This window comes from Candoia aspera, chromosome 6 (genome assembly GCF_035149785.1).
Source record: "Candoia aspera isolate rCanAsp1 chromosome 6, rCanAsp1.hap2, whole genome shotgun sequence".
Taxonomy (NCBI): domain Eukaryota; kingdom Metazoa; phylum Chordata; class Lepidosauria; order Squamata; family Boidae; genus Candoia; species Candoia aspera.
In genome coordinates, this window is record NC_086158.1 from 4,294,820 (window position 1) to 4,321,914 (window position 27,095).

Here is a 27,095-nt window from a genome sequence, read left to right on the forward strand (position 1 = left end):
ACATGGCAACCAATACTGTGGCATTGTGTTGGAAGTGAGCCTTTTCTCCCTTGTGTTGCCATGTCAAGCACAAGTAGACAAAGCACAGAATTTGCAGCACGATGTTTAATGCACGTGCCATCTCTTGCTCTTCAGCCTGCCCCGCCCTCCTCCTGATACCTGTTCATAGTTTGATGATCAACGAATGCAAGATGCTCTGTTGCCCATGCACAAAAAAACGGCTTTGGCCTTTTTTAATTTGACATCATCAGCAGCAGGTAAAAATACGAAGCAACTTTTATGTACAAAGGGCTGTTGTGGCCGACCAGCCGGACAGCTCCACCCACTGGCCAGGAGAGAGAGTGCGTGCACGCGTGCAGCTGCCTGGTTGAATTTGAATTTTGGCCTGCCTTCTCTAACCCCCCACACCCAAGGGATGGGTCGGACTACAATTCCCAGAATTCTCAAGTGGTTATGGATTCTAGTTCTCATCCAACCCATCAGGTTGGGGAAGAAGCCAACATACATCTCTAGACTTCTTTCCCCATCAAACCACATCTGAGCCCACACTGGTCGCTACCACGAAGATTCCAACTATTTCAGCTAAAGTCTGGATCCATCTTTCTGGGGACAAGGACCCTTTAGGATGCCAGTGGCAGATTTGAAAATCAGCCTTCTTAAGCTTAGAGGGAATTTTTGCCACCTGGCCTCTTGGTCTGTAGTGCTGGCCAAATTCCACCCCTTTATGCCTTTTGATTTCAGCCAATTCTCACATGAGTATCTCTCAGGGGTGTCCACAGAGAGGGAGGGGTCAAAAAAGTCAAGATGGTGGCCACCACCGTGTGATTGGACCCTCATTCTTTTTTAATGTGCATCACAGATCTCCCTGGTAGCTCTACCTTTTGGGGCAGTGTTTCTCAACCTCGGCAACTTTAAGCCGTGTGGACTTCAACTCCCAGAATTCCCCAACCAGGATGACGTCCACACACATATCACTACAGTCCCTAGAAAAATCAACTCTCCCCCCCACACACCAAAAAATGACCCAAAGCCTCCCGTTCTTTGCAGGCTAAGCCCACAAATGGGGAGATAAGATATCTGAAGATCTAGAAGTAGCTAATGGTGCAGGCTAGGATGGCTTTGTGGAAAGGAGAGATGGTGCTGAATTAGAGACCATGCCTTGGGACTCATTCTGCGTGCTTATTTCCGAGCTAAGTGTCCAGAGCGGATCAGACAGGCTGGCACCAGCCTGTGATAATGGTAAAGCAAACAAGTCACATTTTGAGCAGGGAATCCCCCGGAGAAAGTGTGCTTGTGTGGTTAAACCAGGCCTTGTTTGAGCGATAGGACAATTTGTGCTTCTCTGTTCCACATACTCTCTCCAGAACCATAAATCCAGTTTCTTGGGCACAGGCAGCATAAATGGCCAGCTGGTGGGGATGCAGGGGCAGGCTGGACCACCGCTCTAATCAGGGACGTTGACCAATCCTGACTGTCAAGGGAGATAATCCCAGAGCGTGTAGTGAGAAAAGCTAAAAAAAAAAAAAACTTAAAAAAAAAGCTTTGCGGTGAAATGGACTATTTATAAAATGCCATTGTGTTGGTCGATCTGAATTTAAAGAAAAAAAAAATCAAAACCCTGGGAGGATACTATTGGGGCTAGCAAAAAAGTTACACGATGCCTCAACTAGTTTTGGAACTTAAGCTGGGTTAGCACAATAAACTAGAATAGCAAAAAACTGAAGAAGTCTGGGCCTGGGGGCCAAGCAGAAAAGCTTTGGCCTGGGCCAAGATGAACAGCAGAAGAATGTCATTTTGGAAGGAAGACGAAGCCGTTCCTTGTATGACCTGAGCGACTGTACAGATGGGCAGAGATCACGGCAGGTGTGTTTGAGAAGGACCTGTGATACCTATTTATAACGTGGAGCCCCAACGACCTTGGGGTGGGGGGGCTGCTTGCAGGTGTGGGCATGTCCCCAGAGCCCAGGCCACCCTAGAAAGTCGAGGAGGTCTTTTCTCCTCTCCCTCTGCCCGGCCAGTGGCACAGAGAAGAGCGATACCAGCCGGCGCTTTGGTACGGGCTGGCTCCAGGCAGGGACGGGGCAGGTTGGCGTTTCACCAGACGGAGCACTTGTGGGTTGGGTTCATGGGGGAGTCCTTAGGGCAGTGGAAGACCCGTCCAAACTCCTCAAATTGGGAGACGCTGCCCAGCACCCTGCAGAGGGGAGAGAAAAGACCGCCACTGAGCGAGAGGAGGAAAAGCCAAGGATTACGGAGATCGACCAACAGTGTGGGAGGAGGGCCCTGTTAGTCTACGGGAGCCTCAAATCAGGAGGAGCGTGTGCAACCCTTTCCAATTCACAATCGCTCAGAGGCTTAAGCATCTGTGAACCGGAGCTCATCACACAAGTGTTTTTGGCCCACTCGTGTGGCTTCCTCTGAAGAGGAGCCATGGTGAAACAGCAAAATGCTAAACCAGGGTTCCTCAACCTTCAGCAACTTTAAAACGGGTGGGCTTCCACACTGGGAATTCCCAGCCAGTTGCCAGGGACTGTCAGCCAAGAAGTCTGAGTTGCGCCAGGGAGGGAAGGCAGGCTGGGACAGCAGACCCTCAGCGCATAATCCCCGAAGGGGTTACCACCTCTTAGCCCGGCCTGAACCCTTGATGCCCCTCCTAGTACCTGTAATGTTCGGGAGCGTGTTTGTCGGTCAGCACCTGTAGGTAGATGGACTGGGAGCGCCGTTTAATGCACCAGTTCTGCAGGGAAGGAGGGGGACACGTTGAAGCGAGTCTCAGATCGTGGCTCGTGGCTCAGAGTGTGTTATGAAGAGTTTATTGAAAGTTAGGCACCCTTACTCTAACCTTAAGCTAAGTCTAACCCTAAGCCTAAACTTAAGTGTAAACTGAGCCAAGCCTAAATTTAAGCTTAAACTTAAGCCCCGTCCTACACTTAAACCTAACCCTAAACTAAGTCTAAACCTGAAGTAAGTCTAAGCCAAAGTCTAAGCCTAAACCTAGTCTCAAGTACTAAGGCTAATTAGGTGTTTTACCTTGTATTGTATGCCAATAATCCTGTCTTCCCTGTTTCTAAGGAGCAGACAATGACTACGTATCTACTATCTGAATAAAACAGTATTTCCTACTCTGACTTCCAGTCTATTAATCCTTGGTGCTTTGCATGTCCCAGAAGTTAGTGCAGAAGTTTGGAAAAGCAGCTAGGAATGCAAAAGACCCCCTCTCCCAGTTCCTCTATTCCAGAGTTTCTCAACCTTGGCAACGTTAAGATGTGTGGACAACTCCCAGAATTCCCCAGCACACTGAAGTCCACACATCTTAACGTTGCCAAGGTTGAGAAGCGCTGCTCTATTTTATTCCACATCCATCATGTCAATCTTTACTTACATGATTCCTCAGTTCAAATCACTTTCAACCCCCGCCTGCACATCTTTTGCTCCTGATGCAGCTGAACTGATTTGATAGCAACCAGTCTGCCATGGGGGGATAACTCCCAGTTTGGGGTATTCGGGGGAATTTAGGGGAAGGGGCGGGTCCTGCTGTCAATCTGGAGAAAACAAAGCCTTTTCTGCCCCCAGTGAATGAAAAACCAGTCTTTTTCATAGCTGTTTGTTACCTGCAGCATTATCTGGCTCTTTGCAGGACACTGAACGGGACAGCATCAGTTGTTCGCAGAGGCCACTGGCTCGGCCCTGGGGACTGCCAGCACACACTCACCAAACCCTCCATCAGTGAGAGGTGGGGTCAGTTTTTAGCTCTTCCCAGCTGCTGCAGAAGGAGTCATTCCCTTGCCTATTTTATATATATGTAGATTTTTCTCGGATGGGAAAAACTGTTTAAATACCCACAACAGCGAGTGGGAGGCAGCTGGACTGAACTGGAGGGCTTACCCAGACCCACAGCTTTCTGCCCCATTTCCAGGTGGCAACAGGGTAGGGGGGAGATGACCACAAGGAATGGGACAGAAAGGAAATTCAGGGTCTCTGCTTCAGTTGCAGGAAGGGAGAGTTACATCCCATTGAATCTCCCTCTACTGTTTGCGATACACAAATAATGGAGCAGAGGGATAACAACACCTTTGAGGCTGTTTGGGCTAAAACTAACTACTGTACCTCTATCTCGTCAACCCAGGTCCCATTCCACTGAATTCTCACCCAGTGCAAAACCAAAGGCAGCTTTCCCTTGAGATGCAAACTAAGATTTCACCTCGCCAGTCTGGAATCCAAAAGACCCAGGGCAGCGTGGTTTCCGCAAGGGGGACTGTCCCCTTGCAGAGGGACAATACCTGGGCAAAAGCAATGAAAAAAAGTTGCTCATGGGTGTATTTCAGCCACAGCAGCGGGTTTTCGGGGCCATGTTCCCGGACCCATTTCTGATACGCCTGCAAGAGAAAGTTGCATCAGGCAAGATGGACATGCTCGCTTTATGGTGGAAGAAAGGGGTCAGGGTGTCTGTGAGGTGTGGGTGCACATCAAGATCTGGGTGCATGGGTGCACGTGCCCATCGTCTTGCAGATTTTGACCCTCACCCCCTGCAGACACCCCTGGAAGGGATGGCAGAGCATAACTGAAGAAGGATTTAATATTGCTTAAGGCGGTGTTTGCGTAAGACAGTGACCAGGGTCTTTAAAAATATTTAAAGGACTGGCCATCTGGAGCACGGGAAGAATTTTTGCCTGCCCAAGTCCAACTGTGCTGCCCCAAAAATATAGAACTAGATTTATAATGGACTTGGCGGTTGAGTTTTCCAGATGAGGTTTTCCATCCAGCCCCCTCCTTGCCGAAACACCTCCGCTCCATCCGATCCACAGAGCTGAGGGTCAACTGGCAAAGACCCCTCACCCTTTTCTTTTCATGTTTGGCAGTAAAAACAAAGCAAGAGAACCCATCTCCTTGCAAGTAGAAAACCAAGCTGACAGGGTGAACACAGCTTGACTGTTTTTGCTTTTACTTGGTGTTCTGTTAATTTAAAAAAAAAGTTTAAAGAAGTCAAAATGGCAGCTGCAACGCCGCCTATTTGGAAGCTCCTCCTCCTTTGACTGCACAGTTGCAGCCGCCAACTTGACTTTTTTGACCACACTGTGCAGACATCTTTGATTATCTGGATGAGGCATAGTCTGAAGTGGTATAGCCCTCTGGCCTTTTATCCTGATAGCACAAAGATCTCCTCAAGGCCCCTTTTCCTCAAACAGTAAGAAGTGTGAGACAACTTCAGGTGTGTCCTTGAGGTGGGGAGAGACCCCACCAGAGACAGTGCTCCACTTTCAGGCTCTTAAATGTTTTTCCGTTATTTCAGAGCTCTGAAAATGATGCTCTTGGACTGGAGTCGAATCTGGGTCGAAATACTGCTGCCTTCCCATGGGGCAAGGCAGAGAGGCTACTGGGGGAGGCTCTGGGGGTCCAAAAAGTCAAGATGGTGGCCGCAGCTGTGTGATCAATTGAAAAGAGAGGGCTTCAGTCATGTAGCTGTGGCCACCATCTTGACCTTTTGGACCCCCCATCCCCATTAAACATCCTGGGGGCTAGCCTTCGTGACCCAGAAGCCCTCAGCATCAGGTTGGAGAGAGGCGGGAGTGTCAGATCCAACGTTTCTCTCCCTGGCGTGGTCTTTGGGGGCACAAGCAACCCCCCTCTGCCAGTCACATTGGGCTGGGTGGGTGGGCACTGCTCTGTGAGGGAGGGGGCGAGGGCTGCTTTTCTCCAGAGGAACTTTGGAGGATTACAGTATGCTTTTAATTATTGCTTGTGCCTTTTAGTCTTTTTTAAACTGTTAGCTGCCCAGTCGTGTATAGGAGATGGGTGGCCATGTAAATTTATTAAATAAATAAGCAAGCTCACATAGTAGGCGAGTTTAAGTCCTCCCATGTCCGCAATGTTCTCCCCCAGCGTGTGTTTCCCGTTCACCTGCAGGAGGAAGGAAGGTGGAGGGAAGTCAGATTTCACATCCTTGGACACGCAGGGGCTGCCTCACATGACATGTGTAAGTTGGTAATTAGTCCATTTTCTAGGTTCTCATAACATGGTGGGTTAGGCGAAAATGCGGTTGGGGAGCGTGTGGTTCAGGCAATTGCTGAAATCTAGCCACGATGGGTCAGGCCATCCCATTAAGCCCTAGTAGGGTTTATTTCATTGGACATATGAACACATTGCATGAACCCAGCCAATTCTAAATGAACCCCAGGCTGGCTTCTCACAACGGACAACCATATATAATAACCATGTTTAAAACTGGCCATGCTTCGCCTGCTGCATGAATGCAGGTTCTCCGTCTTTAGCTCAGCTGGTTAATCATGTTGTGGAATGCAGTCTGTGCGGCTGTGCACGCCTCAGGATTGCTTCTGAACAAAGGCTTTCTCGGAAGAACGCCCAATCCATGCTAAGGAAAACGCTGGTCAGGCATTTTGCGCGTGGCGGCCTTCAGGGAAGCTATGCGGCCCTGGCCAAAATGCCACCAGGGAACTCCTGGAGGGAAGGGGTGTGCTTGGCAGAATGCCACCCCTGACCATGGCATCAACCCTACACTGGTGATGAAACACTCCAGATTGTGTCCATGGCAAAATTGAACATTGGGCAAAGAGGGAAAACATTCCTTTAAAATTGGAACAGCTAAGGACTGCACGAAGCAGTCTGAAGCGTAGGCTGGGAATGAGAAAAAAGGCAAAAACAGCAGAAAAAAGAGGCTATGGGGCATTTTTGGGCCGTGATTGGGGATAAATGGGAAAGAGGACAACTCACAAATGGCTTACAGGTAGTCCTTGATTAGCGACCACAATTGGGACCGGCAACTTGGTTGTTAAGTGAAAGGGTCACTAAGTGAAACCATGACTGTGCTTACAATCTGACTTCAGCTTTCCTTTGCTTGACAGGCCCACAAAGGTCATAAATGTGAGGACTGGTCACAAAGTTCCTTTTTCATCACTGTCCTAACTGTGAATGGTCGCTCTATGAGGCAGTCACTAAATGTGGACTACCTGTACTGTAATGCGCTCCACATCGGGCTGCCCTTGAAGGCCACTCGGAAGCTCCAGATGGCCCAGAATGCAGTGGTACGGGCAATGGGGGGCATGCCTCAGTATGTGTGACCCACTGCTCTATCAGCTGCCCTGGATGCCAGCTGGCTTCCAGGTGCAAGTCCAGGTGCTGGTTATCACCTACAAAGCTAAATTCATGGCCTGGGGCCTGGCTACCTGAGGGACTGCCTGTCTCCAGTTATTTCTGCCCATCTGGTGTGATTGGACAGGGTGTGCCCACTCTGGGCATCTTTGATCAGGCAGCGTCACTTTGTGGGACCCAGGAAGTGTGTCTTTCAAAACCCGGCTGTCCACCCAAGCCCTTGGGGTGGGGGGGTGCAACTCCCCTGTTTGTGATGTTTTATCTTTGCTTTGTCGTAGGATTGCTGTCTTGTGGTTATTTTGTAGTTATTTCTGTACTATTTTGATTACTTTTTGTGTGTGTTCTGCTGTTTTATGTCATTTATTATTGCAAACAGCCCAGAGTCGGTTGAAATTGGGTGGCATACAAAAAAATAAAATAAATAAAATAAAATAAAACAAAACAAAAAATAAAACTCAACACAAAACACAACATAAAACACAACACAGAACTTTCCCAACTTTATAGCTAAAATGCAAATGGCCAAATCTGGAAGTTGGACACATTTCATATATTTGAAGGCTGCAAATTCAGGGTGGGAGCGACCCCCTCCCCTGTGAGCGAACAGGGCGTTGTGCATCCCGGCTCACCCTCTGGTTGTAGACGGTGAAATTGTCGTACAGGTTCACAATGCACTCCGCCTTCTTGCGGAACTTGCTGTAGGAGGCATCAGTCCACCAGTGCATCAGGTTACCATACCGGTCGTACTGCCCTCCTGCAAAGCAATCGCTCGGGGAAATGACAGCTTCCTTGTGGTCAGCCAGCAAAATGAAGGAGTTGCTTTCACCCACAGCAGCAGCCCATGAAAGCGCCTGCCTCTTAATAAAATGTGTTAGTTGGAAAAGGGGCTACCAGACTCCTGATTTCTGGCTCCCATAGAACACGGTTCTCCTCCTACAAAATCTGCTTGGGATTGGATGCATGTGTGATCAACAATGAGTGGATCTGATCTTCTCAAAAAAGCCGCAGAAATATAGGTTATGGCAGGGTTTCTCAACCAGGGTTCCGTGACACCCTAGGGTTCCCTGGATGATCACAATTTATTTAAAAAGTCATTTCAAATTCAAGCAACTTCACATTAAAGAGGTAAGTTTCATTCTTTATTTTTAGTTTAAAAACACTGTTAGTGCATATATACAGGCCTATCCATGAAACGAAGATAATAATTTTGGCCTATCTTTGAGTCTGCATGTGCAGGGTTTCCCTGAGGCCTCAAAAATATTTCAAGGGTTCCTCCAGGGTCAAAAGGTTGAGAAAGGCTGGTTTACATTCACCCAACATCCTAAACCTGAAACTTCTGGTGGGACCTTATGGATTGGGCACCTTTGACTTCTATTTTAAAAAATCCATTCCCAGCTTATAAGGAGCAGCTTTTTGCACCCTTAGGAACACCAGATGCTGGCTTCCCTCCGCCACAACCCCACAACCAGCAACTCCATACCCCCAATGCAGCATTGCTGTTGAAGCCTTGCCCTTTTTGTAGGTACAGGTAGTCCTCACTTAATGACCATTTGTTTAGTGATGGTTCAGACTTATGACGGTACTGAAAAAAACGACTTACAACCACTGCTCACACTTAAGACCATCACAGTGTCCCCATGGTCATGTGATCACAGTTTGGGTGCTTGGCAATCGGTTTACATTTATGACAGTCTCAGCATCCCGTGGTCACATGATCATCATTTTCACCCTTCCTGGCCGGCTTCCGGAAAGCAAAATCAATGGGGAACTGTGTGGTTTGCTTAACGACTGCTGCAAAATGGGTCACACAATTGGGTTGGATTCTCTTAATGACCACTTCACTTGGGAACCAAAATTCTGGTCTCAGTTGTGGTTGTTAAGGGAGAACTACCTGTATGCAAAAAGGGGTGGGGTTGTGATGCTGCACCCACCCTCTTAAACTGAAGGGCAAGCTCAGAACTCTGGCACAGGGCCCCCAGCCCTCCTTCTTCCCCGGATCCAAGACTGCCCTTCCACAGAGGAGAGAAATAGACAGGAAGGAGGGGAGGTTCTCACCCCAGTCATCATAGCCATGCGTCAGCTCGTGCCCAATGATTGTACCGATACCTCCATAGTTCAAGGACCTGCAAGAGTGAGACAAACATCGTGAGCTGGGGGGGGGGAGAGAGGCGAATCAATGATGGGAACCTGACCCCACCCCTTGCAAATACGGAACGAATGAAATTCTCTGGACCAGAAAACAGGAGCGAATGCTCTCAAAATGCTGCAGAACAGACGGACCCTCCTTTCGTAACTCGTAAGCAGGAAGCAAATTCCCCGCTAAGTCAGGAGAAAGTCCGGGAGAAGATCAAAGGCGTTAAGGAAACCACACCTCATCCTACTTGCTGGTAAATGAGGGCTAAAGCACACACCTCCGGTCTCCACAATTTTCTAACCTCACCCCTTTTGCCTTGCAGTAAACCTGCCTAATGGGGTTTGTAAGAATCTGGCTTTCTTGGTTAGGGGCTCAATAAACCCGTCACTGGAAGTGAGAGGGATGAGTCGAGTGGCATGAGTGGGCCCTCCCTGCTTCCCAGCCGAATTTTCATTTCAGAGAGAATAAGAAACAGGGTTCTTCTACCCCCGCCCCCAACAGGTCTCGTGCAGATGGCAAAGAACATAAGGGCTTAAAGGAAAAGAGCCGCTTCCGATACGTGGCCTGGCAAGAGGACCCACTTTGGATCAGAGCACATCCCTGATTGCAACCACATTAGAGAGGGAGGAGAAATTTGCTAGTTTGCACTGGAATGCAAATTTACCTGTTTTTATGTTTTTGAACCAATTCTCAGACTGAAAAGTCACTGTCGCTCATTGAATTTGGCAATGCAGTTCACCTTGTTTTTTTTAAAAAAGAACCCGTATTACAGACAATCTGCACAGAAATGCATATATTCTAGTATCATTAGAATATAGCAGTTAGAAGAGATCTTAAGATCACGTTCTCCAAATCCCAGCACAGAGCAGGAATCCACTACTACAGCATGCTCATCAAACTGGTGTATAAAAATGCACTGAATTAGAAAAAAAAGTTGTTTGCAAATACTGTATGACGCGAATGAAATTACAAATGAAAGAAGTGCAGACTTAGAGAAGTATGCCCCAATATATTGAAACATTTCAGTGCAAACTTAGAAAAAAAAAATTCTCAAGTGCAATAAGGCCAAATGAGAAACTGAAATGGGCAGGACCTTTCATTCTTACCTTACACAGCTATTTCTTTGTTCAAAACAAAAGAAGCTACAGGCAGTCCTGGCTTAGCGACCACAGTTGGGACTGGCAACTCAGTTGTTAAGTGAAACAGTCGCTAAGTGAAACCATGACTGTGCTTATGATCTTACTTCAGCTTTCCTTTGCTTTACAGACCTGTCGTAAATGCGAGGATAGGTATCAAGGTTACTTTTTCATCAACATCGTAACTGCGAATGGTCACTAAACAAAACAGTTGCTAAACAAGGACTACCTGTAGTTTAAACATCAGTTTCCAAAAGCACTGTGCATTGTAACACTTATTTTGCTTTGCCGATATGTAGTAAAACTGCAGAGCTTGGAACAAGTTGGAAAGGCTGTCTGGGAGATGGGATGTCCTCCTAGATCCTTCACAGGCAGATTTTGTTTGGAAATTCGTGCCAAGGAATCAGGTCCAGAATGGATCTAAACCAGGATCTAAACCAGCTCAGCCAAATTACTGTTATTCCTTACTCTGGTTCTTTGCTCTCCTCTTGCTTCCTGGGTGGGAAAATAGCACTTACTGTGGGAATTCAGGATCATAGAGTGTGGGCTGAAGAATTCCAGCTGGGAACACTGAAGAAATAAGGCATGGGTTAGTGGAGAGAAACATAAAGCATCTTGCCCGAATGGCTTTCCAAAATAAGAGATGCAGCAAAACTCTGGAATGAAACTGTTCTTTACAGCATTAGCTGTTTCTGAAACGAGGGAGAAAATTGCCACAATTTTATGATCAGGTTCAGCTGGGTGACCACCTTTAGGTGGCTGGAGGACATAATATCTGGGATGAAGGAGGATCGCAGGAGATGGGGGTAAAGATGCAAAGTGGACAGGACCAGATATTTTCTCCCCCCCCCCCCCAGTTTTGGAGAGTGATTTGAGTCAGTTGTTAATCATGTTAAGATTATTTCAGAATGTATGCTAGCTTTGGGGTACTCAAGATGGCAGGGAAATGTGCAACTGATTTTTTTTTTTGCAACTAGGGCTGAGAGGAGCTCTGGAACTGTAAAAAAAGGGGGGGGAATTTGGGAAGCCACCCACCTCTCTTATTGCTTGTCATTAAATCTCAGCTTTCAAAAAGGAGAAACTCCCCATTTCTCAGTTATAGATTGTATTTTAGAAAGGCGAAGTGGGTTTCTAGCAGGACTGGAAAATCCTTCCCAACTTCTTTAGGGGATACCCATGATTTCTGGAGTGAGGGAGGGAGGGAAAGAGTGAATAAATAAGTGGAAATTTATATCTACACTCACCCAAAAGCTGGGGGTTGGCTAAAATGACTTATTATTCATTTATTTTATTTATTTCATTGGGTTTAAACACCACCCAACTCCAGAGTAATCCTGGGCAGCTCACAACTTAAAAACAAAACAAAGACACAAAAGATACAAAATGCAATATGAAATGTACATGATCAGCATCTGTCTGGACTATCCTACTCCCAGGTTTTTAAGGTCTTCTAGAAAGCCATCACAAAGACATAAAGCCTTTATTTGCACAACACACTTAAGTTGGTTATAAGTAATCCATGTTCTGGTTTGTATGGTACCCTGAACTATAATGGCTGGATTTCCATAATTTTATTTATTTATTTATCTAATTTATCCCCGCCTATCTCCTCCTGTCGGAGGCCTCTGGGCGGTTTACAACAAGTGATTAAAACCATCAGAATAATACAAAAAATAAAATACAATAAAAATACTATAAATAGAAATAAAGAATAAAGAATAAAAAAATCCAAGTGGTGCAGCATCTAAAACAGTCCAAGTGTGGGAGGAGTGGTCTATAACAACCATCCCCATGTAGATCTATTCCCCTCTCCACCCCAAGCGAGGCGGCAGAACCAGGTCTTCAGACTCCGCTGAAAGGCCAGGAGCGATGGGGCCAACCTCACCTCCGGGGGCAGCATGTTCCACAGGGCGGGAGCTACTGCGGAGAAGGCCCGCTTCCTGGATATATTATATTATATTATATAGGTCACACAATTGGGTTGGATTATAATATAATATAATATAATATAATATAATATAATATAATATAATATAATATAATATAATATAATATAATATAATATAATATAATATAATATAATATAATATAATATAATATAATATAATACTGTATATTAAGGCACAAATGCACTTCTCAAGGTGAATCCAAATTAGGATGCTGTGCAAATGTACCCATCTGCTACATCTTTCCTTGGCCCAGTTGTGTGAACCCAGCGCAGCAACCTCTGTGGCTGTGGCACCGATATCCTGGGAAATACCTGCTCCCAAATTATCCTCTCTCTCCCTGACTTATCGTGGCCAGCCCCCAATATTCTGGAGTTTGACTTCTCCCTTTTCAATTTTTATTTCAGCAGTGTCTGGGATTGGGGTGTCTGTGTGTGTGTTTTGTGTTTGTGTCAAAAAGTCAAGATGGTAGTTGTGGTAGTGTGATCACAGCTCCACCCTTTTTGCACATACAACATACAAAGGGATGGGACTTTGTTCACTCTGCCACAACTGCTATCTTGACTTTTTTGACCCCCTGGGAATTGCCACTGATCCCTCCCTCTCTCTCCCTCTCTCTCTCCTATTTCCATTTCTACCTCTCCTTATTTCTCTCTGTATCAAATACCATAAAAACTGATAAATATGATTTATTCATTTACAAGCAGCATTTTTATAGCACTCACATCAGCAGATTCTGGAGAGTATCTACAAATGCAAATGGAACCAATGCATATAAAACTTCATCAGTCCCCCCACCCCCAAACCCAGAATAAAATAGTTTCCCCCCAAAATATAAAAGAAAAAAAATCAGCAGGTGCCCGTTCCCCATGAAGCTGCAAAACCCTGCCTGAATAAAAATGTTTTTGCAGCTTTGCAGAATGCCAATGGGGCATCCATGAATATGGAGGGTGGGAGGCATTCACAGCCCTCTTGCTGTTTCACATTTAAGCTACCCTTGATAATTCAGTGCCCAACATGATTTTGGTGTGCAAATCCCTGTTTTTCTACTGTCCAGTGAAGTGGGATCTTGGTTTTACAGGAATTAAATTAAGTTAAATTAAATTACAGGAATATCTGGGGGGGATCAAGATGGCAACTGTGACTGCAGGTGAAGTCCTGTTCCTTTTTTACATTTCTACTCTTTTTTTTAAAGACTACCATCTTGACTTTTTTGACCCTCACGGCTGCCCCCTGCTGTAGCGGCCTGTCCTTCCTATCTCTCACACATATAGGACACACTCACAGCAAACAAGCCATACTTAACCGTACCCATCTGATTCTTGTTAGGGAGATAATATGCATTCAGTGCTTGAGGAGGTAACAGCCACCTGTAGTCAGAAAACATGGTTATCAGCAACCGGACCAACTGCAGAGTGTGGGAACCCGAGACTGGAGCGTTGGGGGTGACAGTCACAGCTGGTGGGACTGACGATTGCTGTGATCATTGCAAGGATCAGCACACAACTGGTGTCAGGACTACATCACCTATAAAACCCTCCCAGGATGGGGAATGTGGACACAGTAACTCAGGGTCAGACTTGGCTATGAATCATCTTCCCACCACCACGTCTTTGCACTCAGGACAAGCGAGTTCAAGTCTCCTGACCCTGAATGGGCTCCATCTCTGGTCAGTGTTCACAAAAAGACTCTTGAGTGGGTGAAGAGTCTTCACAAAAGACTCTTGAGTGGGATCCCGAGTATTTTTCAGGCAACAGATTAGGTTCCAAATAATAATGGCTGTAGCGATGTCTATGGGTGTCCTGCTCCTGTGTGCTTCAGGGTGCACCCCTGTTGAATGAAGAGGTGGAGAAAGACTCTGAGGGACCCCAACTCTGAATCTTCTCTGGCAGCATCCTGGAGCATGGAGGAGCATCACTTTTACCCCACCTCTCTAGGGAATCCTCAAGTCCACCCTGGAGGAGCAAATGAGTGCCCTTCAACCACCTCTCTGCACCCCACAGACCAGCCATGAGGTTTTAGGAGAAGTGCCACCTACGCTGACTTGTCCACTTCCTGACGGATTTTCTTCACCGACAGCTTGATGTTGAACTTGATACTGTTGAGGATGTTCTTAAAGTAGGTTTTCTCGTGGACTTCAAACTGCAGAAGACACATGTGTCAATGCAAAGGTTTAAGGAAGAACCTGAGCTTCAGGGTGGATAGGACCTGCTTTGCATGCAGATGGAACAAACCTACCAAGGCTTGACTACTGCAAGGTACTCTTCTTAGGGCTACCCTTGAAAACTATCCAGAAGATGCAGGTGGTGTAAAACATAGCAGCTATACTGCTAACTTGTGCAAGCTTCAGGGATCATTTGAGGACTGTCCTGAAAGATCTGCACTTGTTACCAATTGCTTACTAAGTACAATTTAAAACACTGTTATTGATTTTTAAAAATCTAAATCTAAATTTTTAAAAATCTAAATTTAAATTTTTAAAAATCTAAATTTTTAAAGATCTAGAGATTGAAAATCTATAGGGCATTTCTCCTCCTATAATCCTATCTGGATGTTATGTGGGCAGTACAGTGCTGAATAACCCAATCCCATTACTCTGTATTTTGTCTCCAACTGTTTGGGCCTGCGTGCAGAAACTTTCACCCTTTGTCTGGACCTGATAAACTTGTTCTGCTTGGCTGCTGCTAAGAAATTTTTGAAACTCAGACGGAGCAGGGATTAAAACTTTGCTTTTGGACTTCAGTGGTGAGTTAAGGCAAGACTTCAGATGGAACTCAGCTCCTGGTGTCTACATGGAGATGTTGATACCATTTTCTTGGTAGCAGTATGGAAGTGGTGTGCCACTGTTTTCTTCCTAGATGTGTTTTGAACTCCTGTTTGTCTCCCATCCAAATACTACCCAGATCCAATCCTGCTTAGCTTTTCTTCAAGACCAGCCAAAGTTGGCTAGGTGTGGCCACCTAAACTGAGCATCATCTGCGAGTGCTTTTACCAAGTGGTTCTCACACTACCCAGAAACCAAAGTGGTGAGATGGTGAAAGTGTGGGCAGAGTACAGGGAGGCTGAGGTTCAAATCCTCCTTCAGCCATGGAAGATCACTGGATGACCTTGGGCCATAGCCCAACCTACCTCACAGGGTCATTGTGGGGGAAAAAATAAAGGAGTGCTAAAGGCGGTATAGAAATGTAATAAGTATGTAAGTAGAGTTAACCAGAGAGCCAGTCTGGCATAGTGGTGAAGGCACCAGGCTAGAAACCGGGAGACCGAGAGTTCTAGTCCCGTCTGAGGCACAAAGCCAGCGGGCTGGCCTTGGGCCAGTCCCTCCCTTTCATCCCAAGAGCCAATCAGGTGTGGTGTGAGAGTTCTAATCCTGCCTGAGGCACAAAGCCGGCTGGGTGACCTTGGGCCAGTCCCTCTCTCTCAGCCCCAGGAAGGAGGCAATGGCAAACCACTTCCAAAAAAAACCTTGCCATGAAAACTGCAGGGACTTGTCCAGGCAGTCTCTGAGAATTGGCCACGATTGAACAGATTAAAAAAAAAAGTAAATGAAAGTTGTTCTATAGCCCTGCAAGCTAGAACATCCTAAGGAATCACCTGACATCTCACAAGGTTCCTGAAAATTTCCCGACAGCTTCACAATCTTGTGTACCTTAAACTTTTAAATTTCTAATTTAATTGGTGGGGGGGGCGTTTCTTTTGCTGGCTGTGCGAAATGCCTTAATGCTGACCCCTGAATTCAACAAACATGAACTAAAAATTATGGGGTACTTTAATGTTTTGAGTTGTCTCCTTTTACAGATATGTTTACCCAGATGGGAAATCTGCTCCTGGAAGGCAGGATTCTGATACTTGCCTCATATTCCTTGTCAACTGCTCCGGGGCTGAGCAGGAAGTCCGGATATCCGATCATTACCATCATGTGCTTCAGCTGCAAGAGAAGCTGGTTTCAAACATCCTGCAGAAGAGGTTGGCAACACTGTGCCCACAGGCCCCAACCGACGTCTCCCTGCGTGGCATGGTGACGGTGATGTGTCCACAAAGCTCTCCTGACCCAACTGGAATTTCTTAACAAGACTTTAAAATTCATGCAGGTTTACAACCACAAGGTCACTCTCTGTGCTCATTTTGATTTGCAAGAATGGATCTGGATGTCAGGGGTACTTTTTGGAAATAATCATAAAGATCTCCAGTGATTTATTTGGAAAGGTGCCCATTTGCTGGAGTGATAAAGAACATCGTATGACAGTGTTCCTCAAACTTGGCAACTTTAAGTTGCATGGACTTCAACTCCCAGAATTCCCCAGCCAGCCATGCTGGCTGGGGAATTCTGGGAGTTGAAGTCCATGTATCTTAAAGTTGCCAAGTTTGAGAAACACTACCTTAAGGGAAGGCAATCTCACCAGGTGAATGGGTGTTTGCGAAAGATCATGTCCAACATAGCAGCTACTTCAAGAGTGGGCTATCCTCCTGCCTGGGACAGCCATTTTGTGACAGTGCCCACCACACGCTCTCCACATTTCAAAGGTAGTCTCTAAGTCCAAAAATTGGTGTACAAAAGGAATGTGTATCCCTAAGGCAGGCTGGGAATTATGGGAGATGCACACCTCCAGAATTCCTCCAAGGTGGGGAACAGCCTTTGAGCCCAGGGTGTTGATGGAAGGCTAAAATAAAATAGAATAAAATAAATCTAGAGGACAACTGCAAATGTGCTTTTTATGAGCACGGTGCAGCTGCCCTCTTGACTTTTTTGACCCCCCGCAGGATGCCCCTGCACTGCACCACCTAATGAAAGTATTTGAAGTTAATCTATTTTAATCTCCTTAGTTTTGAATGCCCAAGAGGCACAAAGTATCAGCTGCATCATCCCTGTCCAAGAAATTATTTTTTAATGATGCAGACTAGAGGAGGGATCACCTGGTGTCCTACGTTCCATCTCTGTCCTGCTGCTGTTATGAGCATAAAAGGGTTAAAGCTGGAATAACCAAGGGCCACTATTTGAGGGGACTGTTCAAGTTAATTACCCACAGGATTGTTTCCAGGGAGTCTGAAAACCTCTGTGTTCTCGATACAGGTAATTTATTTTTATTTTTATTTTATTATTAAATTTATACACCGCCCATCTCACTACAAAAGTGACTCTGGGTAGCTTACAAATAAAAATTATAAAACCATTATAAAAATAGAAAGTACAGAAGATAGAAGGTAAAACTTGTAAGTTGTGGGCATTAAACTCTCTGCCTTTTAATCTCTTCCTTGCTGTTCGTGTTTTTCTCTCTCCCTGTTTTTCCCTCCCTTTTATTATCATCTTTTTTAATCCCCTTTTGGCCAGTTAACAATATCTGATGTTTGCTGGTGCTTAATAAGTCAGCTTCAAGCTCTGTTTTTTGCTAGCTGGACTGAGTGGCGTGTGAGCTTGCTCTGACCTGGATCTAGCAGTGACCGGGAGTCTGCTGGGTGCAAACTGAACTGGAAATCACCCACACAAAACCCAGCCCATTTGCATCACGTGCTCCATGACACAATCCGGAGCGCGCAGCTTCTTGGGCTGGGTAGATCCGTCCCCACCGACCCTCCCTGGCTCCCCACCTTTGCTCGGGCCGCTCTCTGGGTTTCTTCGTCCATCCAGTCCAGTTCTTCGAGTCGCCGGTCCAGGATGTGCTTGATATCTTCCATTAACCGCTGCACCTGTTCCCAAGAGGGGATTGGAGAAGGGGAGAAGTAAGACCCTTTGTTGGCAACGGAAGACCGTCCGCACTAGGCATCACAGCCCCTTTCTTTGGGTTCTGGTTGCTGCAGCAAGAGGGACGCGTCTATGTGCTGATTGGTTGAGGGGTGCGGAGACGTGTTTGCCCAACAGGACCTGTTGGCGGGGTTTTTAAAAACACCTTGGAGGGGGACCCACGCGGGAAAGTGTCTGTTAAACCTAACCCTGGCCACTAGAGGGAGACAACCCCAGTTTCTAAGCAACCGGAGCCTTGTTGCCCTAGTAATCACCCAGGGACCATATTTTAATGGCAGGACACTTGCTTGGCTTAGCATGCAGGAAGCAAAGCTGGAGGGGGTCAAAAAAGTCAAGATGGCGGCCCCACCTGTGCCTCTGAAGCCCCACCCTTTTTTCACATGTGTCGTGCATGCAGCGCACTAACTAGGGGGTAGAGCTTTGGCTGCATGATCTTGGCAGCCATCTTCACTTTTTTGGATCTCCCCCTGCAGAGGCTCCTGACTCCGGCCACTATAATGTGCCTTCATGCCAATAAAATCCATCCTCAAAACTCTGTTCTTCCTGGAAAATGTTTTCTCACAGTCCCATCCTAGGATCAGTGAAGAGGAAAGCCAGGCTCTGCGCAGAATGCCTTAAACCAGTATTTCTCAACCTTGGGAACTTTATGATGTGTGGACTTCAGCTCCCAGAATTCTGGGAGTTGAAGTCCACACATGCTGGCTGGGGGATTCTGGGAGTTGAAGTCCACACATGCTGGCTGGGGGATTCTGGGAGTTGAAGTCCACACATGCTGGCTGGGGAATTCTGGGAGTTGAAGTCCACACATGCTGGCTGGGGATTCTGGGAGTTGAAGTCCACACATGCTGGCTGGGGGATTCTGGAAGTCGAATAAGTTGTCCACACATCTTAAAGTTGCTGAGGTTGAGAAGCGCCGCCTTAAACTGATGGGCTTGCTCGAGGGGATATTTGGGAGCCGAGCAAGACGATGGTTATGGGTTGAATGGGGTTCAGAGATCCATGGAATGGTTTCCCAGCAGCCATCTTGACTTTTCGGATCCTCTGGACACCCTCAGTGGGTCTCCCTTCTCCAAATCGGGCAACCATTATGTTCTTACAGAAAACAATCCTGTCCCACAATGAAACCGGATGCTTTTACATTTTTTCCCACCAGGCTGGGCCTCCCTTATTCTTCCAAATGTTCCTGATGCCCCGATTACAGCCTTCTACTGTATCGTTTCACTCACTGGGCGACATTTCCTCCTAGCTGCTCCACTCTGCTTTCTGCAATTTCAACACAGACTCTGCCTGTATGGGTTCGGGTCTTGTTTTGCGACACGGGCCCCCTTGGGAGTTGTAAAAAGAGATGTTTGCTAAGGGAAGGAGACCTGCAGTGCGGGATGGGGCCTTAGCACACAGCCCTCTCCCAAGAGCAGAAATGGTGAGATACGGCAGCGCCCTTAGCAAGAGAACCGCTTCCGTCACTCAGAGTGACTGCCCCCCTGCCCGCCCCAGCCTCTCGTGCTGTTGGTGCAACAGATCCATTGCCTATAAATTGTGATGTGCTCATAACTGCATCCTCTTGTCAAGAGAGCTGAAGACACGCTTGGAGATATGGCCGTTTCTCTCCTCTTAACTGCTCTTGGGGATTCCTGTCTCCAGCATCACTGGGCAGCGCCACGATTCGAAAGCTGCCATCGCCAAACCCAATGTGCTCAGGATAGGCTGGGCTACCCACCCCTCTCCTGCTCCCTAAATCTTCACAGCTGGGGATCATGAGGACCCAAGTCCCACCTGTCTGGAGGATCCCGGGTTGGGATGCTCCGGGGATCTTCATGCACCAGGACGCCCCTTCTAGGGGTCAGATCCGGCTTCCCACTGCCCTTCCTTGCCGCGGTCGCTTACCTTGACCTTGCTGCTGGAGGAGAAGTATTCTTCGACGAAAAGGGCCCCCAGGGCCGTCCCAAAGTGCTTGTTGGCCTGGCTCAGGCAGGTCTTGGCCAGCTCCAGCTGTTTCTCAGCACCCTCCATCTCCTTGGCGAACTCGTGGATGGCGTCCCGGAACGGGGTGGAGAGATGTTCGCTCAGCACCACCGCAATGCGCCACAGCATGTAGTTGTGAAGGATCCTGGAACAGAAGGAGCACGAGGGTGCCGCCTTTCCTTACTGGGCGAAAGTGGGGGATTTGGGGCAGTCGGCACCCTCAAGTGGTTTCTGATCTGCCATCGTCTGAGACTGCAGAGTGGAATGCTGTTTCCCTATAAGGGTCCTTGCATGCAGAAATCTAACAGGTCAGGAAATGGCCTCATGTCTGCTTTCTTTCCAAGAATTTTCTTTTGTCATAAAGATTCCCTTCTCACCCCCATGGGTGGTATGGGTCTTCCTCAGTGAACCTCGGGTCCCCCACCAGAGGCCTGGGAGTTTGAGGGTTCTGCGCAGGATCTCAGCTGCTCCTGGCACTGCACCCTTCTGGACAGAGACAGAGAGCTCTGAGGTTGCTCCTGGGGTCTGTGGGAGCCCCTCTCCCAGCTTGGGGGTCACAGCCCCGAGTGCTCCCACCACCCCTGCAACCACTCTGGCCTTCACTTTCTGCATCCTCTCCAGTTCCTTCCTCAGGCCCTGGGACTTCTCCAGCGTCTCATGCTCCTTCTTCCTGATGTTGCCGTCACTCGGCCCCGCTACATCTATCACCACCGCTGTCTCACAGTATATCATTCTGATACATAATCCCTGATTCAGACAGGCCTTAAGTGAGTTTGGCTGGCCATATGTCAGAAGAAAGAAAGAAATGCCATGCTAGGGAATTAAATAGCCGGTTAATAACTGAAGGAATGGCTAACTTATTTCGTTCACATCAGCCGGCTGCATGCTTACCAAAAGTCCCTCTCTGCCCCTTTTGCGAAACTGGCTTTATCACAGGAATAATGTGATAAGTAACAGTAGAACCACAATTTACTGGAACCAGGGGAAAGGAATGTCCATTAAAGGCAAGTATCTGTGAAATCTGCATTCCTGCCATTTGCATCAATTTACTGGTGTAATTACTTAATTGATGCAAACGGCATCATTTGCAGTAAAAACTTGATTTAAGGGATAAGCCCTCAGTTTAATGAAGATACCCATTAAATGGAGATGGTGGTGGAGCCTGAACAAAATGCTGTCCGTTGTATCCAAAGTCCACTAAATGAGGATCTGTAAACTGTACTGTGCACTACTGGTAATGTCTCTCGTCCAAACTCTGATCTGCAAACCTCTCTGAACTGGGAATGCATGGTCAAACTCTGGCCTATCACCTCTAGGAATCATGGCCTGTCAGAAGGATTGTTGGAACTGCAGTCCAACATTATCTGGAAGAATAATTGCCAGTTTGGTCTAGTGGTTAAGGTGCTGGGCTAGAAACCAGGAGTCTGTGAGCTCTAGTCCCACCTCAGTCATGAAAGCTGGCTGGGTGACCTTGGGCCAGTCCCTCTCTCTCAGCCCAACCCACCTCACAGGGTTGTTGTTGTGGGGAAAACAGGAGGAGGAAGGAGCATTAGGTATGTTCGCCGCCTTGAGTTATTTATAAAAATAATAAAGGCGGGATAAACAAACAAATAAATAATTAGAAGCACATTCTCCCTGTCAAAATTGATTGTGGTTTGGGGTTCTGGGAACCCCCAAAATCTTGCACTCACCTTGAAAAGACTGCCCTTTTGGAGTTGGGGTGCCCAAAGATGGGTGTTTTGTCTTTTGGATAGAAGTGCCTATACAAGTTATATATAACCCAGCCTCTAATGAGGCAACCATGCAGCTGTACCAGTACGGGAGCTGAACCAGCCATTTTGCGGCCGGGCAATGTTTCAAGCTCTCCCTTTATTCCCAACCCTGATCCCCATCCATACCTGATCGGTGTTGTACGGATGATCTCTGAGACTTGCTGCATGTAATCGGTGGCCAGGAGGATCACCTCTTCGTCTTCCGAAAAATGCTGATGGAATATTCTCTCCAGAAGACGCTTCCATTTCAGCTGGGGAAGGCACAAAGAATTGCACTGCTACTTCTGAAGCCTTGCTTCAGAACAGAAGACCAGCCCTCCTGAAGCTGCTGCTGGGCCATGGATGGCAGGAAGGGCAAAAAAGTCAAGATGGTAGTGCAATGGAAATCCTGCATGTAAAAACGTATTTGATAATTGTATTTACATTTTATGTATTGTATTTCTATTTTATGGTTATTGTTTTAATTGACCACTTTTATTGTAAACCGCCCAGAGTCCCTCTTGTAGGGGGAGATGGGCAGTGGCAAAATTTGATAAATAAAAAAATAAAAATAAAAATAAAATAAAATAAAAATGGGACAGGATTTTGATTACACAGTCATGGCTGCCATCTTGACTTTTTTGACCTCTACCTTATGGACACTCCTGCTAAAGCAGGGGTATAAATGCTCATAAATCTGGTCCATCTTACAATTCACATTAGTAAGGCAATATTCTGACATTGTTTTCAAAGACAATCTCAGAAAAATAAGCCTGCATTCATTTCTGATCACCATTAGCCCAAATTAAACAGTTGCCAGCTTAATGGAAATCCCACCCCACCCCCTCCCAAATTTAATCACATTTCTCTGCTGTTGTTCTTATCTTTCCCTCACACTGGCTTTTAGTTAAATTCGCCCAATATCAGCATTCTTGCATCTATTATTACTGGGGGGAAAAAGTTATTGAAGAGAAAAGTGATTCGAAATTCACAATTCTAGAAGTGAATCTAACAATTCAGTGGGTGGTGCAACAAAAAACGAATGTTCCTCCTGCTTTTCTGACTGCTTCCTTGCTGCTCCCTGGCCCCATATCCCAGCCCCCACAACTTACATTGGGAGTGATGTGTTGCAGTTCTCCCAATGTCACTTTATTGTACATGGAGTTGATGTCCCTCCGCAGGTCGTCATACTCAGAGATAGTAATCTGCAAAATGGGGGAAGTTGGGATCGGATCAGATCAGCTTCCCCAGCTGGCTCCCATCACCCTCCGCCAGGCTGGGGAAGGCTAAGGAGGTGAGTTTTTTGCCCCAGTTCCTTCATGGGCCAGAGCCCACAAGCAATGAAAGGGTGTTAGAGTCACGTTCCCCCAACCAGCTTCCTCAGGTCAGGTAAAATCCTAGCAAATGTATCTGCACATCAGAACAGAAGACCAGCTGTTGAATGTTCATTTTCAACTTTTGCAAAGCTTAATCTGCAGTGTGAACCCAGCTTCCTAGGTCTGTGGATGGCTCCAGAGGATGTGCAAGCCCTGAAAACGGGTTTGTTTGGTAATCCGGTTAAATGCGTTGCATGAACGCAGCCAGGCTATGAGCAGATGAAGGGAAGACATTGGTATCTTCCTGTGGATATTTCTAGTTTCAAGGGTTGGCATCAGTGTGCCTCTTCTTTGCAGAAAATTAATCAGGCAGCACCCCCCAAAGTCCACCCCAGCCTCCACTCCCTTGGATGGGGGACAGGACTTTTATTCTGCATTTCTCCCCTCTCTCTTGTGGAGGGCTCTCCCCACTCCAGGGATAACATCTTTCTCCCACAATGGATGTAGCTGATTCCATCTTTTGGCTTCCTACAAAGAATTCTGTCAGGAGCAGGAGATGTGAAGTTCTGCAAGGATGTTTGACAGTGAATGCTCGGAAGGCTGCAGTAGGATTGAGACTCAGTCCCCCATGCGGGGATCTGCAGCACCGGCCTCTTGCATCGTTACTGCTCCAGCGGGTCTGCACAGGGATCCAGATCCAAGGAGGAACCCAGGGCCTGATTTGCCCATCACGCTCAATCACCCCACACTCAGCTTGGTGAGGTTTCCTGGGGCTTAGTGCTGGGTTTGTCTTGTGCAAAGCAGCCTCCTTAGTTTGTTTAGCATTTAATATTTTGTGCAAACCCAGAAAACTGATTAACTGACTTGGCAGAATCAGCAAGTTGGGTGTCCCGAGTTACCACCCCAAGCCCAGCCCTTTGGATTCAAAAGTCAAAAGACACTTTGGAGATCACCCCCGCAGCCCATCTGCAAATCCTTCAAGCATCTGCAGGAATCTTTTCCTGGGATCCCACGGCTGCCTTCTGCGGCTGCAGCACCATCCTGAGAAAACGCCTTTTCGCCTTTGAACCCGAAGCCCTGCCCGGCTCTACCAAAAGGCTGTTCAGAAGGGGAGCGGGTGGACTGGTTGCTGCCCCCTCTGTTCTTGGGCCAGCCTTAGTCCGTGACCAAGAAAGACAAGACAGGGCACTCACGTTGGCCAGCCGCTGCTCCAGCTGCAAAATCTCCTTGGCCTTCTGTTCCACATGCTCAGCACCCAGCAGGTTTAACAGGCGCTCCATGAAGACCCCGTAAGCTGCCAAGATCTGGAGAAGAAAAGAAATCCGGTCTCCAAATCCTCTCTCAGGTCACTTCAGCACCACAGACGGGCCAGACTGCCAAGCAACGTGAGGGCCCTTCTCAGGCGGATCGATGGTGCATTCCTTCCTGATCTGGCCACGTGAGGTAGAGCATCCGCGAGCATCTTTTGTTTGCCAGTAGACTCAAAAGTCCTGGTACTGCCCACCTCTGTTCGGGCCCTCCTTGGCCCCACCGCTCCTCACCCTTCCCAGTCGCCCAGCTGTTCCCCTGAGGATTGGCTCAGCTGTCCTGTTTTTGTTGTTTATTTGTTTAGTCGCTTCCGACTCTTCGTGACTTCATGGACCAGCCCACGCCAGAGCTTCCTGTAAAACCTCTAAATTTCCCACAAGGCATCGGAGCACCGAACATAGTGCCGCTCCCAGGCATTGTGGGAAATGGACGTAGCTGACTGCTGCTTCTAAAGGAAGCCCAGCTGTGCAAGGGTTGCTTGGCATTGCCCTCCCCACAAATCTTAAGAGCGACTTATCTGCAAGACCACCTCCTCCCAGAAGAGGTATTGGGGTGGGCATTGCATTCCAGAAAACCTGCGTTTTCTTCTTACCTTTTCGCTTTCGTCATCCTGGCCCAGGTAGAGCGTCCTCTCGGACAAGGTGAGCCCATCCTGGTCAATCTGCTCAGGTGGAGAAAAAATACACCAGTTTTTTAAATTTTAATCGTATGGCGTAGCAGTTCGGTGTTAATGCAGCTTTTTCTTGCTGGGAAATCCTTGTGAGGTCCAGCAGCCAGTTGTGCAGACTATTTAGCCGTGACAAGTCATGTTGCCTGGGGTGCGCCATGAGGAGCCTGGTCTACAATGCACCAGTTGGGCCGAGAGAGAGGGACTGGCCCAAGGTCACCCGGCCGGCTTTCATGCCAGGGCGGGACTAGAACTCTCACACCACACCTGATTGGCTCTTGGGCTGAGAGAGAGGGACTGGCCCAAGGCCACCCAGCCGGCTTTCGTGCCTGAGGCGGGACTAGAACTCACAGCCTCCTGGTTTCTAGCCCAGCACCTTAACCACTAGACCAAACTGGCTCACTACACCAGGTGTTTAGCTTGCATAGAAGAAAAGGCACTTTTCTTTTTATTTTCTGCTGATCCATTGGTTACTCCTCCTTGGCTGGGTTCACACAGTGACCTAAGCTGCAAAAAACTAGCTAAATTGAAACCAACCAAGTTTAGAACCCTAGAACTGGGAAAGGACATTGTTTATGTCATGTTTAACCTCCTCTTAATGCAGGAATCTGAACAAAGGCTCCCCAAAGATCTGTGTCTAATAAAACAATTATAAAACAGTATTTCTCTGGATTTGTTAAATATACATATATTTCCAAACCTGCAAAAGCCTTTATTTGCAGGTAAATCACACTGCTTTATTTGCAGGTAAATCACACTGCAGTCCATAAGAAGTCAAACTGAAGGAGGGTTTTATTTTTTACTATTTCAAAATCCTTTTCCATAAATATGTGCAATGCCAAAATGGTTAGTCCTCACTTAACAACCATTTGTTTAGTGATGGTTCAGACTTATGATGGTGCTGAAAAACCAACTTATGACCGGTCCTCACACTTATGCCTGTTGCAGCATCTCTGCAATCACATGATTGCAATCCGGGCACTTGTCAACCAGTTCACAGCGTCACATGATCATGTGATCACCATTTTTTACCTTGCCAGCCGGCTTCTGGCAAGCATAATCATTGGGGAACCGCATGATTCTCTTAACGAACACTTGGTTTGCTTAAACCAAGTTTAAACAAACAGTGATTTGTTTAATGACTGCCACAAAAAAGGTCATAAAATCAGGTCAGATTCACGTAATGACCGATTTGCTTAGCAACTGAAATTCCAGTCCCAATTGTGGTCATTATGTAAGGACTACCTGTAGTGTAAGGACAAAGAGGCAGAGTTTGATTCGAGATATTTGCAACTCATGTTTCATCCCTTGCCCCCTCCCCCCTCCCCCCAGGGACTCATATGCATAAATATTTTATTAAGCCAGGCACCCCCCCCCATCCTATATTCCTGCATTTAAATAGCTCCCCAACTGACGGACTTGTCTCTTTTAAATTGCATTCTATGATTTGCGGCCCATTTCTTTCCCAGCGGTCAACATCATTTTGAATATTGTTTATGATTTTGGCAAATTTGATAGGCCTTCCTCCATCTTTTCATCCATGTCATTAATAAAAATGCAGAAAAGCATCTGAGTTGGGGCTGGTTCCTTGTGGTCTCCCTTTGATTCCTATCTCCAATTTCCTATGGAATCATTGACATTTACTCTTTGAGTAAAATTTTGACTCCAGCTATGTATCCATAGCTCCATCCAGCCCACACTTAACTACTGTAGCTTTAATAAAGCCTTTTTTAGTGGGTGAGGTGAACCCAACCTGCTTGGTTAGTTTAGGATTCTGTGCAAACTCAGAAGATGAATTTGTTCAGTAACCAGGTTAAGGGTATATCTTTCTGTAGGCAATTTCATGAAGCATTCTGCAATTTTGTTTTCTTTAACCCTGGACCCTCCAGAATTTATTTCCTCAGTGATGTAGTAAATTAATGACATGCTCTGGATGTCACCATTGTCTAATCCAGTGTTTCTCAACCTGAGCAAGTTTAAGACGTGTGGAGTTCAACTCCCAGAATTCCCTAGCCAGACTACATAGAT

At 46.9% G+C, this 27,095-nt stretch overlaps 1 protein-coding gene across 1 annotated transcript in view; it reads right to left on the reverse strand.

The window, feature by feature from the left end:
• Positions 1-2,001: 2,001 nt before the first annotated feature.
• Positions 2,002-27,095, reverse strand: part of ECEL1 (endothelin converting enzyme like 1) — a 44,121-nt gene continuing 19,027 nt past the window's right edge. The window contains exons 2-17 of the mRNA XM_063306307.1: positions 24,993-25,061; positions 24,286-24,396; positions 22,889-22,981; positions 21,924-22,048; positions 19,948-20,170; positions 17,910-18,008; positions 16,177-16,251; positions 14,362-14,465; positions 13,635-13,693; positions 10,896-10,947; positions 9,163-9,230; positions 7,737-7,861; positions 5,833-5,898; positions 4,281-4,376; positions 2,661-2,737; positions 2,002-2,194 (exon numbers count right to left, since the gene is read on the reverse strand). Of these exons, the coding sequence (XP_063162377.1) occupies positions 2,095-2,194; positions 2,661-2,737; positions 4,281-4,376; positions 5,833-5,898; positions 7,737-7,861; positions 9,163-9,230; positions 10,896-10,947; positions 13,635-13,693; positions 14,362-14,465; positions 16,177-16,251; positions 17,910-18,008; positions 19,948-20,170; positions 21,924-22,048; positions 22,889-22,981; positions 24,286-24,396; positions 24,993-25,061 (1,542 nt within the window). The 3' untranslated portion in view covers positions 2,002-2,094. The remainder of the gene's footprint in view (positions 2,195-2,660; positions 2,738-4,280; positions 4,377-5,832; positions 5,899-7,736; positions 7,862-9,162; positions 9,231-10,895; positions 10,948-13,634; positions 13,694-14,361; positions 14,466-16,176; positions 16,252-17,909; positions 18,009-19,947; positions 20,171-21,923; positions 22,049-22,888; positions 22,982-24,285; positions 24,397-24,992; positions 25,062-27,095) is intronic.